Source organism: Pelobates fuscus, chromosome 1 (genome assembly GCF_036172605.1).
Source record: "Pelobates fuscus isolate aPelFus1 chromosome 1, aPelFus1.pri, whole genome shotgun sequence".
Lineage (NCBI taxonomy): Eukaryota > Metazoa > Chordata > Amphibia > Anura > Pelobatidae > Pelobates > Pelobates fuscus.
Genome location: NC_086317.1, coordinates 70,184,606 through 70,198,138, shown reverse-complemented (window position 1 = coordinate 70,198,138; position 13,533 = coordinate 70,184,606). Strand labels below are relative to the sequence as shown.

The following is a 13,533-nucleotide window of genomic DNA, read 5'->3' as shown; positions in this document are numbered from 1 at the left end:
CGCCCCTTAGCTACACATGGATGCAGTAGGTAAGGCCTGAGAGATACTACATTAACCCCTTGCTTCTTATAGCTATACATGGATGCATTTGGCACATTAAGACAGGTATTGTTTCGCCATATTTACGCTAATGAGAGTAAAGACTATTCAGGTCGTGCTTAAAAAGTCCCTTTGCGTCTGGAAAGTCCTGCCTTCCGTGGAGTTAGCTTGTTCCCATTGTTGTCTGGTTGGTTGCTCGTGTTGTGGCGGGTGTGGGCTGGTTAGTCGGTACTTCATGGGGGCTGTGCGCCATCCGATTCTCTGGGCCTGGGTCTCGGAGTGTCCATAAGGAGATGTGGTGCAGAGTGGGGGCTGATGTGCTCTGCAGGGTGCTCGGGGTCTTGCAGTCGGCCTCTGAGGGTGCTGTCTCTTCGAGGGGTAGGCGGCATGCTAGGATGCAGGGGTGCCTGCAGGTGTGAGATTACGGCCTGGACCCGTGCCTATTATGAGCTGCCGTTGTGGGTGAACAGCTTAAGCGGGCACTGAACAGGACTCCTTACCGCTGGGCCTCCGCCATCTGGGTGTCTGTGGCTGGAGTGCAGGTTTCGCCGGTTGTGCCTGTCATGCCCCCTGTTTCTCCGGTTTGTATTAGGTGCAGCGGCCATTTTGTTGCTCCCCATGCGGTCTCAGGTTGGGCTTCCTGCCGATCAGCTGTAGTGGTCGGGTCTCGAGGGTGTGTAGACCGGGATCACCCCCCCCCTCGTGTCCCCGCGGGTGTCATGCCTTAACTATGGTATCCTCTTACTTCCTGGTTCCACGGAGCCTAGCCACACCCCTTTATGACACGGTCTGCCTATTTAATCTGACTGCACCAGCTGATCAGGGCTGGATTATTGAACTACGTTCCTTACTCACAACCCGGCTACATGGTGAAAGCCTCTGCTACCAGACCGGACTGAAAGACTCTGCAAAGTTCCCTTCACCTCTCCTCATCCACGACTAAGGATTAAACACTCTTCATACGCCTCTGAGGAGATCTCGGGAACCAGTGTTCTATGTGCCGGAAGCTAAGTAAAACCAATGTGATAAGAGTTGCATTTAAAAGCTGTTATTACCTGTCTCCAAAAGTCCTTCGGAAAAAACAATCCCGTTACAGCTAACTTCAATTCATACTTCATATCAGTTATCTGCATCTGTCTTGCTTCAGTTAAAGTATGGAACAGCTATTATAATTACTTATCACCTAAACCGTTAACTCTACTAAGAGACTCTTTATTGATTCAGTGTCTGCAATTTACTACCGTTTACTCCTTAAAGCTACAGTGCCTGTAACTGTGGACTTCAGTTATCATTTACTACTTAAAGCTTCAGTACCTGTAAATTGGAATTAAAGTCTTTTCCTTTTACTTTCGTTAATAAAAATTCAACTATACGAAATCTGCAGTTGTGTTCCTTCATAACAAATGTTTAAACGTGACAGAATAATCCAGCCCTTGTAATGGATCCAGCAGATTTCGATTCTACTATAACTACGCTGAATCAAAGAGTTGATACACTAACCCAAGGTGTGCAAGACCTGCAAGTCACTAACGAGAGACTTCTCACTTATGTCAGAGAATTACAAACTCGTACTCCTCATACTACTCTGCTCTCGGCTAGCGATCCTGCTGTATGTAACCCTGAAAAATTCTATGGTGATCGTTCCAAATATAAGGAGTTTTTTTATTCCTGCAAACTATTGATTGCTTTAAAACCTAGAGCTTATCCCACAGAAAGATCTAAGGTTTTTTCAGTTATTTCCTTTCTAAGAGGTGAACCTATGTTCTGGGCCCATACCTTTTTGGACAATGATGACCCCATCTTAGGCTCACTGGATGAATTTTTTGAAGCCATGTCTCTTCTCTATGAAGATCCTAATAAACAAGCTACAGCTGATTTAACAATCAGAACACTACAGCAAAGAAATAGACCCGTTGAAGATTATATTGCTGAATTCAAAAGATGGGCTGTAGAAACGCAATGGAATGACATCACATTGCGCAACCAATTTCGACTTGGGTTATCTGAAGCTGTAAAAGACGAATTATCTAGAACAGAACTTCCTACTACTTTGAACGCTCTAATTCACTTATCAATCAGCATTGACAGAAGATTAAGAGAAAGAAAGGCAGAAAAGGCCCTTTTACATTCTAAAGACCGCAAACCTTTCACTCCCTCAAAAGCTCCAGAAAAGACTTCCTTACCAAGTGAACCTATGGAAATAGGGGTAATACGAAGTCCTCTTACTCCTGCAGAGAAGAACCGAAGACGTCAATTAAACCTATGCATGTATTGTGCCTCTCAAGATCATCTGGTTTCCGATTGTCCCTTACTAAAACGGAAAAAGGCCGGTCGACAATCCTATACCTCTGCGATCTTCAGTGCAACCCCCTCAACATCGACCACTCCGTTCACACCTGTATCCCTTGTAATACAGTGGGATAAGGTGAGAATTGTGACTGAAGCTCTCATCGATTCTGGTGCACATGGAGTATTCATCGATTCAACCTTTGTAACAAAGAATAAAATTCCTTGTGTTCAAAAAGCCATTTCTGTTCCTGTTAAAGTGATTGACGGCTCCTTTATCTCCTCGGGACCGATTCTTCATGAAACCATCCCTCTAAAGGTAACCACCAATCATATTCATACTGAATTTCTAGTATTTGATGTTATTCCATCACCTCTCTATCCCGTTATAATAGGGATCAATTGGTTAAGGAACCACAACCCTCAAATTTCATGGTCTCCTTTCTCTATCACCTTTAACTCACATTATTGTAAAGAAACATGTTTACAGCAAATTCCTATTTTTCAAATCTCCAAAGAACCAACCATACCTTCTTGTTATTCAGACTTCTCAGATGTCTTCAGTAAAAAAGAAGCTGAAACGCTCCCGCCTCATCGTTCCTACGATTGTCCTATAGACCTCATACCTGGTGCCCCAGTACCTTTTGGGCACATCTACCCTCTCTCTGAGGCTGAATTACAAATTCTCAAAGAATATCTAGATGAAAACCTACGGAAAGGCTTCATTAGACCCTCTAGTTCACCTGCTGCCTCAAGTATGTTTTTCGTAAGAAACAAAGACCAGACTATACGTCCTATCATTGATTACAGAGCCTTAAACAAAATAACAGTTAAAAATCGTTATCCTCTTCCCCTCATAAATGAACTGGTTGAACGATTGAAAACTGCTACCATCTACACTAAGCTTGACCTTCGCGGGGCATATAATCTCATCAGGATAAAGGCTAATGATGAATGGAAAACTGCTTTCCGAACAAGATATGGCCTCTTCGAATATCTGGTGATGCCTTTTGGCCTCTGCAACGCCCCTGCAACTTTTCAACATTTCATAAATGATATCTTTAGAGACCTATTGGACGTCTGTGTCATCATTTATTTAGATGATATTCTCATATACTCCAACACTCCTGAGGAACATAGAAAACATGTCAGATGGGTATTATCAAGACTCAGAACTCACAAATTATTCGCTAAACCCGAAAAATGTGTTTTTCACGTCAAAGAAATAACCTTCTTAGGTTATGTCATCTCCCCTCATTCAATAGGTATGGATAATTCAAAAGTCAATTGTATCATCAACTGGCCTGTTCCCTCTACAGTAAAAGAATTACAGCGATTTCTAGGGTTCGCCAACTTCTACAGAAAATTTATTAAAAACTACTCTGAAATAGCTCACCCACTCAATCAACTTATCAGTAAAAAACATCCCTTCAATTGGAACGAGAAGGCTCAAACTGCCTTCACTGAATTAAAGAGAAAATTTACAACAGCTCCTATTCTTCAACTTCCAAATCCTTCATATCTTTATGTCCTTGAAACGGATGCTTCGGAAATTGCAATTGGAGCTGTCCTTTCTCAACACAAAACTCCTCAAGAACCTCTTCATCCTGTTGCCTTCTTCTCACGATCATTATCTCCTGCCGAAAAGAATTATCCTACAGGAGAAAAAGAATTATTAAGTATCAAAGTGGCTTTAGAAACCTGGAGACACCTTCTTGAAGGTGCTCAGAACTCTTTAATCATATATATTGACCATAAAAATCTCGAATATCTTCACTCCAATAAAACACTGTCTGCTCGACAAGTGAGATGGAATCTCTTTTTTTCCCGGTTCAACTTCCAAATCGTCTTTAGACCTGGGTCTAGAAACAAAAAGGCTGATGCCCTTTCCAGGATCCATAAGGACACTGAGATTGAACCTCCTTCACCTAAAGTCATTGGAATCTTATCTTCTCTTATTGACGACATTAAAGATCTCAGTGAAGATGCTCTCGAACTTCCTAAATCAATTAAATTATTTAAGAAAAACGGTCTCTACTATTTCAAAGACCGGATTTACGTGCCTCCATCCTTCAGAATTAAAGTACTCGAATTTATTCATGATTCTCCTCTGGCAGGTCATCCAGGTATAAAGAAGACCCTTGAATTGTCCAAAAGATACTATTGGTGGCCTCGTCAAGACCAAACTATTGAATCTTATGTCAAATCTTGTTCTGTATGCCAAAGATCAAAACATGTCCATCATCAACCATTTGGTCAATTATTGAATTTACCAATTCCTGAACGACCTTGGCAATCCATCTCTATGGATTTCTTGGTAGAATTACCTCCTTCTCATCATCACACTACCATTTTAGTGGTGGTAGACCGTTTCACGAAAATGTCTCATTTCATTCCTTTAAAGAAGTTACCTTCGTCCTCTGAACTTTCGAAAACATTTCTTGACAACATAGTTAAACTTCACGGACTGCCAGACGAAATCATTTCAGACCGAGGAACTCAATTTACCTCCAAATTCTGGACTGCCTTATGTGCCACTCTTCATATCCAACGTAAACTATCATCTGCATATCATCCTCAAACAGATGGACAAACTGAAAGAGTCAACCAATGCTTAGAACAATATCTACGATGTTATTGCTCTCACTTACAAGACGATTGGATAACTTGGTTACCTATGGCAGAATTTGCATACAACAACTCTTTTCATACCAGCAGTAAAATGACTCCATTTTTATCCAATTATGGATTTCATCCTTCTTCATTTCCTGCTCAGACAGTTTCTTCATCTAATCTCTCCGATTCGAATCAAATCTCTCATATGTCCTCTTTATTCAAGAAATTGCATGAGAATCTAGAATTGGCCTCCTCCAATCAAAAGAAGTTTTTTGATACAAAAAGACAACCTTCACCTTCTTATAAAATTGGTGATCTTGTCTGGCTTTCCTCAAAGAACATCTCTACAAATCGTCCATCAAAGAAGTTAAGTTCTCTTTTCCTTGGTCTTTTCCAATAATATCGGTTATCAACCGTAATGTTGTTAAATTGAAACTTCCACCAACTTTAAAGCTACATCCTGTTTTTCATGTGTCCTTGTTGAAGCCTCATCATCCTGACCCTTTCCAAAGAAATGTCACTACTTCTCCTGATCCCATATTGGTCCAGGGTGAAGAAGAATACGAAATTCAAAGTATACTGGATTCAAGGATCCATCGTGGCTCCTTACAATACCTCATCAGATGGAAAGGATATGGAATTGATGAAGATACATGGGAAAACTCCTCTGTCGTTCATGCTGACAAATTGGTTTCCAATTTTCACAAGCGTTACCCTTCTAAACCAAGTCAATAGCACCCAGAGGTTGCTCATTAAAGAGGGGGTACTGTCATGCCTTAACTATGGTATCCTCTTACTTCCTGGTTCCACGGAGCCTAGCCACACCCCTTTATGACACGGTCTGCCTATTTAATCTGACTGCACCAGCTGATCAGGGCTGGATTATTGAACTACGTTCCTTACTCACAACCCGGCTACAACTTCATGGTGAAAGCCTCTGCTACCAGACCGGACTGAAAGACTCTGCAAAGTTCCCTTCACCTCTCCTCATCCACGACTAAGGATTAAACACTCTTCATACGCCTCTGAGGAGATCTCGGGAACCAGTGTTCTATGTGCCGGAAGCTAAGTAAAACCAATGTGATAAGAGTTGCATTTAAAAGCTGTTATTACCTGTCTCCAAAAGTCCTTCGGAAAAAACAATCCCGTTACAGCTAACTTCAATTCATACTTCATATCAGTTATCTGCATCTGTCTTGCTTCAGTTAAAGTATGGAACAGCTATTATAATTACTTATCACCTAAACCGTTAACTCTACTAAGAGACTCTTTATTGATTCAGTGTCTGCAATTTACTACCGTTTACTCCTTAAAGCTACAGTGCCTGTAACTGTGGACTTCAGTTATCATTTACTACTTAAAGCTTCAGTACCTGTAAATTGGAATTAAAGTCTTTTCCTTTTACTTTCGTTAATAAAAATTCAACTATACGAAATCTGCAGTTGTGTTCCTTCATAACAAATGTTTAAACGTGACAGCGGGTCTGACTCCGAGTGCTGGACGGGGTAGGCCGCGATGGAGTCAGATCGGCTTTCTCTTCCAGGGGACTGAAGCCTATCAGGCCAGCCTCACCCTGGTTCCAGGATACTCCGCCCGGTGGGGGACGCCGTTGCCGGTCTGTTTTGGGACAAAAATCTTAAGGTTTGTGTGTAGTTCCATTTTAAGTTGCAGGAGCTGGTCTTGCGTGCGACCAGCCAGCTCGGCGGTCCGGTCCCGCCCCCCTTAGTTTTTTTTTTTTCTTGGCCAATCCTAGTCTTACCATTGTATTCAAATAATAGAATAGATAGCAACATTCCACACAAGGATTTTTGCTTTTATTTGTAGGACAGTTAGTTATTTATAGGCACAAAAAGCTTCTCTGTCCCAGGCTCCCTGCATGTTAATATTTATTGCTACAATATATAACATAAATCCATTGTATTGTTCTGTGACTGTTAGTGACAGCTGCACTGTGTGTGGCTGCGTTGCAATTGGTGAACAGGCTTATGTCATGTCAACACGTAGCAAACAGGTGCTCCAACTGTTTTACATAATTTTTCATGAATGAGATTTGCCAAAAAGGCACTTGCTATTCCTGAAACACACCATTTTATCCCACTAGTATGCTGTGCCTCACAGAATCATAAGGCCCTTCACCTTACAGTTTCCCTATTTTTTTATAATTTATTTTTATTAATAGATCATTTTTTATTTTGCCAAGTTGCCATGTGACTGTGTGATAATGGCCTCTGACATTAAATTGAGGGGATGGAGCCCTGAAGCTGTGCCTGAGCAGAACCCGATGGTGCACCATTATACCAGAACTATTCACTAAAGTGAGATTTGTCCACTCTAGTGAATTCCAAAATGAATGAACTGGAAGCATAGCTCACTTTAAAATGTTCCAATTTAGTTATTTTTCCCTTGAATTTGCAATTCACTTTCAATTCCCAACAAATCTCACTTTAGGTTGTAACCATTACCTTGTCCATTTATTGATTATTGGCATCTAAAGGAACAAATAAGTTAGATTAAACAGGATAATGATTATTGCTAATTGACTTTCACACACTGTTCATTCTTAACATAGAAACATAGAAGGTGACAGCAAATAAGAGCCCATCTAGTCTGCCCAATTTTCGAAATACTTGCATTAGTCTCTTATATCTAGGATAGCCCTGTGCCTATCCCACGCATGCTTATAATCTCTCACTGTGTTTATCCCACGCATGCTTATAATCTCTCACTGTGTTAACCTCTACTACTTCAGCTGGAAGGCTATTCCATGCATTCACTACCTTCAGAGGTGGCTCTAGACTTTATGAGGCCTTAGGCGAAACTCAAACATGAGGCCCCACTAACACCAAAGTGAAAAAAATAGTTACAATACATGAACACTGTCACATATACACATTGATGCACAGTTTACCTGTGTATGTGTCTGAGAGTATGTGTGTGAATGTATGTCTCTGTGAGCATGTTTGCGTTTTTATCTGGGACCGTATGTGTATGGGGTAGCTGCTTGAAGTGTGTTGTGTGTATGGGAGGGGTGGGGGGGGGGATGTCTGCCTGTGGCCTTGGTGAATTGTGTTTATGGCAAAGCTATGTTTCCTGACTGTGTGTTTATGATGAATGTCTTCAGCTGGTGACTGTGACAAGGTGAGTAAAGGGGTACCAGTGGCAGGGAGAGTGTGACAGGGTGAAGGGGGTAAATAGACAGAAGGGGGTTGTGAGAGAGAATGAGGGAGAGGGAGTATGACATGGATTGATGAGGAAGTGTGACAGGGCGAGTGGAGGTAAGTGTGTCAGGGCAATTGTGGCATGGTAGGATGGACGAGTGTGACAGGATTAAGGGGGGTTAATGTGACAGGCTGAGAGTGGCAGAGTGATGGCAGGTGAGTTTGGAGGGGGTGAGATTGACAGGATTAGGAGTGGTTAATGTGAGTGTGGATGCATGAAGAGGCTGACAGTGTAGGGAGGTGACGACGTGTGGGGAGGTGACAGTGTGAGGGGATGCTAACAGCCAGCGCGAGACCTAATTAAACCGCCTAATTAGAGAGCCGCCTCTGATTACCCTCTCAGTAAAGTAATACGTCCTAAAATTATTTTTAAACCTTTGCCCCTCTAATTTAAGACTATGTCCTCTTGTTGTGGTAGTTTTCCTTCTTATCATGTTTCATTGTTCAGTGGCAGCTAGATAGTTCTTGCCCTCCTATACGCAAGTAGATGGAGACTGGGGGTTTTCCTTGACCATAACCTAGGCATGAAACATAAGCATTTCATTCACTTAACACTGCATTAAGGAAACTCAACAAAAAATTGCAGGTAAAAAGAGTCAGTATCTTTTGCCTAATTACGGTTTTAAATTGACTTTAATTAGCTGTTTAGTGAATAAAATAGCAGAGTTAAAACATGTATAAGATGTTATAGTACTTGTGGCATCCCTTCACATTCTTTGTGAGATGTTTCTTTTACTCAGAGACCTTTGTGAGTATACTTTTTATGCTTTTTGCATTAGAAGGTACTGTTAGTCTTCAGGCAGGCTTTGTTCAGTAGCTGCACTCTATCATGGAAATGGGTTTCTAGAGGTGTTTGCAGGCATATAGAGATCCACAGATCACGCATTATGTTCCTTTTCTAAAAAAAAAAAATTAACATCGAAAAGAATAATTAGGGTTTTTTCGCATAATTCAAATGAAGGCTTCAAAGAGATTTATTGAGAGCAAGAGAGGTTATAACAAAAGATGTCAGGGAAACATTCATTCCAGGAGTACACCGTCAACGTCAGAACTACATACACAATGTCACCGCAATTATATACAGAAATGCCATGCTTCACCTGTTACGTTTAATTGCAAATAGCATTCAATCATGAGAGCTTCCTTTTAATGCACAAAACTACAGTCAAATTTTTTTTTTTTTTTAAATGTGCAAGGTGAAACAAATGGAATATGAAACTAAATTGTACAGAGAATTGTTGATGGAGGAAAACATCTCCAAAATTAGAATAAATGGTTTAAACCCTTTTTGACACAAAGGTTTAGCTCTCTGGGATTCGGATTGTCAGAGCGTATCAAATTTCAAAATCTGGAAACTTGACAGGAGAACCCTGAGACAATATGGCAGCTGGTTCTCGGGGTGGGGACAAGTGATGAAACTCTGCCTACTGTCCATTTGGTTTTGCCATCATAATAGGATGATCTCTTGTTGGTCATGTCAACTTTCATGAGTAAGACAAAAGCAGAACTGTTGGTAGCGCAATTGGTGAACATAGGCAAAGTGCTGCTGAGGGGAACCGAGCTGCCAGAAATATTATAGGAACTTTAGTTCCCCTTTTTCACCACAGTTTGTGTGTAAAAAAAAAAAAAAGAAAAAAACCACACAATGTTAAGATGTTTTGGCACTTGCAGCATCCCTTTACATTCTTTGTGATGTTTCTTTTAATCAGATTTCTTTGTAAGTATACTTTTTTTGCTCTTTTCATTAAAAGTACTTTTGATTTAAACTATTGGTCTTTAGGCACGACCCATCTTCCTTCACGTGTGGTGAGAGGAGACACATATCTGGTTTGACAGGGAACCTGAGATAGCAACACAAGAAGACCTACTGGTCTCATTGTATTGTCCACAGACCCACATTTACCAGTAATGCAATTTATAATGATTTCTTCTTCCTGGAGCTGAAATAGCAGTAAACTAACAAATGGCCGCATAAAGGAGGGAGAGGTTCAACTAAGCATATATGCCTTCCCTCTCGTTCCTTACAAGCAGACACAAGTGATATTATGCGAGCAGACATCCTAGGGATTTTTTGCAAAAAAATTATTATGATTAAATGTTATTGTGGCGAAAGTGACCTCGCCACTGGTTTTTGGAGGGGCCTGCTTGCCAGCCTCCTGCCCTGCGACTATGGCCCTGGAATGTATTGCCCTTCTAGGAACTGATTTGGGCATATTGTATTTTAATTATGCTGCTGCTGGCCCTTTAAGAACCACCTGGGGACATACTGTGGAGTTACTGGGTGGCCACCATTTCATGTATCAGAGGCACATGGTGAGAACAATGGATGAAGCACATGGTGAGAACAATGGATGGCGGCCATTTTAACTCACAGACACTATTTGGACTTTTCTACACGGTGCCATCTCGCCGGTATTTGGTGCACAAAGACATCGTGCACTAGTTTTAAACTATACAACAGGGGACACATTATACAGAAATATTTTTTCATATAGCCTGTATATGTTCTGCGGAATCTGCATTAAACTGTATCTTCCAAACTACTGAGCGGATCTGGGTGAATTTTGGATATGTGGTTTGGGGTTATTGCATGTTTTGGGGTCCCTGTGATATGTTTTATAAAACTGTATTTCTCTGCCTGTGATAATTATATTACCCATTGTGTTCAGTAATCATATCACAGGCAGAGGGGAGGATTTTGTGTGGGAGTGTCTGTGTGTATTGTACGGATTGATTGGTTGTATTTCAAAACCCTGGGGGCAGTACTATGTTTGTGGATTGTGAATAAAAGAGGCTGTATGTGCCAGTACAGTCAGTTCTGCTTGACTTCAAAACGAAGTGTCGTCTCGTTATTGGGGGAATTGGATTGTATGCTGATTGCCAGGAGTGTAAGCTGATTGTATGCTTTTCCTGTTCAGCTGTTTACAGCATACATATGCTTGTCAGCATTCGTATGCTTCTCCGGTTCGGTGGTTGTGGTGTCTGCTGCAGTGCTTGGAGTCCTCAGGAAGCGCTAGGAACATCCTTCAATGGAGGTACCCAGTCGGGACGCCCGTCGATCCGTTACAGTTATTTTTAACAATGGATTAATTTACTTTTGGCTTTGTTAGCCAATGAATTAGGGGTCTTTGGCCATCATATGGGTAAATATTGATAACTGGGACCTGGGGACTGGGTGCCCCCTTGTTGTCTACTGGGAGAGTAATTTCTGTTTTTTTATGTCAAGAGTGCTTGTGGATCCAGTGGTACTATCTAACCAGGGAACTGGTCATTGCCTTGTCCTCTATTGGGCTAATTGACCATAAGGTCATGTAAAAGAGGGACTACTTTCTGGTAAGTGCAGGCCTGGGGTGATACCTACTTGTCTGTTTCTTCAGGGGAGGACCATTCACCAGACTCTGTCCAGTATGGGTATGCCCTCATAATTTACTGTTTTATTTGTTGCTTCATAGTGAGGATTTGGGCATGTATCAGCTCGTTAACAAGTTTTTTTCCTTTTTACGTTTAAAAGTTATTAAGTTGCACAAAGGTGAGATGGAAAGTTGTTAGTGTTAAAAAGGCATTTTTAAAAGTGTGCTTGTATATATTATAAATTAGTGTAATATACTGAAAAGGTAGTAGGAATAGAGCTGAAATCTAGATGAAACATAATAGTTTATTTTGTGTCTATTTTTATAACAATTAGATTTTCCTACTCATATTTTGCTATACACAAAATGTTAATAAAATATTGTTTATTTTATGACTTAATTTTGTTTATTATTTTTTACAGCTTAAAAGCCATTCTAGTAGGGAAGCCCAACGATGGTACCTTGGACCTGACAGGAATCCCTCTCACCTTGAAAGATCTGGAACGAATAATGCTTTATCTCCAGCACCACTCAGAAGACATAGAGAATGTGGAATTATCCTTTACTGAAATCACAGACGAAATGTTTCTCCATCTCATGCCTGTTCTCAGCTCCCTTCCTCACCTTTCTAATTTGGCAGTTAATGGCAACCGGCTGACAAAAGCCATCTTGAGGGAAATCACAGAAGCTTTGAAGGACCCCAAGAAATTTCCATGCATGACTTGGGTTGACCTTGGTAATAATGTGGACATCTTCTCTCTACCCCAACCCTTTTTGGTTAGCCTTAAAAAGCGCTGTCCTAAACAGGGGAATTTGCCAACAATTTTAGAGTTTGGGGAAGGACAACTTAGTGATCTGGAAAATCAAGATGGGTCAATGGAAAGCCAAGAAGAACAAAGTGAAATGGATATTGGAACCAAAACATTACATAGTTAGGTACTTGATAGTGGCGAAAGCACTGATTGGTTGAAGTGCTTAGGGGATTAACTATCATCACACAAAATGTGATAATTCAGAGCCAAGCTGAATGTGTCCCATTAGCCTAAAGACTGTGACTTTGTACAAGACTTGTATTTGCCTCCTCTAAAATATAATTTTGTTTGTTCCTCTAAACTTATTTGTACTGTTCTCTAGCCCATGAACAATACTATGTTCCTTTATTCTTCTAACAATTTTATAACAAATGTACAATTCTGTAAAAATTCTATTTCACATTGAGTTCTACCTACACATGGAATGATGCAATATTTATTCCAAAATATATCCTATAGGTGAATCCTGTAAAACATTTCTTGATTTTTTTTATAAATCTTTGTTGACTGTATATATATATATATGACTATTCTAAAGAATAGAAATGACTGTTTAATGTCAGTATATCAAAGCTGGCAAAATGTGTCTTGAAAGTGAAAGAAAAACTGTCAAATTTATCAACAAGAACAATTGTTTTGCTACAATGAAAATGTTTCTGTCATGAAATGGGCTCCCATTTTCTCTCTGCCTACTCGGAAGCTGAAAACATCCTAGTATTTAGAACAGAGAAAATACATTATTGAAAAGAGAACGCAGTGTGAGCACGCAGTACAGGGACACACATAATGATATTTACTACATACATCAACAGATAATTCCACACTTCACTCCAGAGTGAGAGAACCACTTTTTTTTTTTTTTTAAAGAGGAACTGTCAGTTACTCAATTTTAGCTCAACCTAACAACTAACTAAAGTTATCTGTTGGTTTTGCTAATGTATTTATTTATTTTTTTTAAATTCTTTCTAGATTTATTATTTGCATTTGTATGCTTTGCCGGGCAGCATATGTAAATCAGCTCACTCTTGCATTGCCATATGCATTTGCTCCTATTCGCTACAGCACTGCTGGAAAAAATGGAGAGAGCGCATGCCACATACGCCATTTTTCCTTTAGATGCCTAAGCACATATACGCACCATGGGACTGCCTCAGGATGTGTATGAGAGGTAGGTATGTTTTTACATAGATCCTCTTTATTAGTCATTAAAGT

At 40.4% G+C, this 13,533-nt stretch overlaps 1 protein-coding gene across 1 annotated transcript in view; it reads left to right on the top strand.

The window, feature by feature from the left end:
• LRRC75A (leucine rich repeat containing 75A) overlaps nt 1–12,776 on the top strand; it is a 279,127-nt gene extending 266,351 nt beyond the window's left edge. Inside the window, exon 4 of the mRNA XM_063449667.1 lies at nt 11,932–12,776. Within this exon, the coding sequence (XP_063305737.1) occupies nt 11,932–12,445 (514 nt within the window). The 3' untranslated portion in view covers nt 12,446–12,776. The remainder of the gene's footprint in view (nt 1–11,931) is intronic.
• The last annotated feature ends 757 nt before the right edge of the window (nt 12,777–13,533 follow it).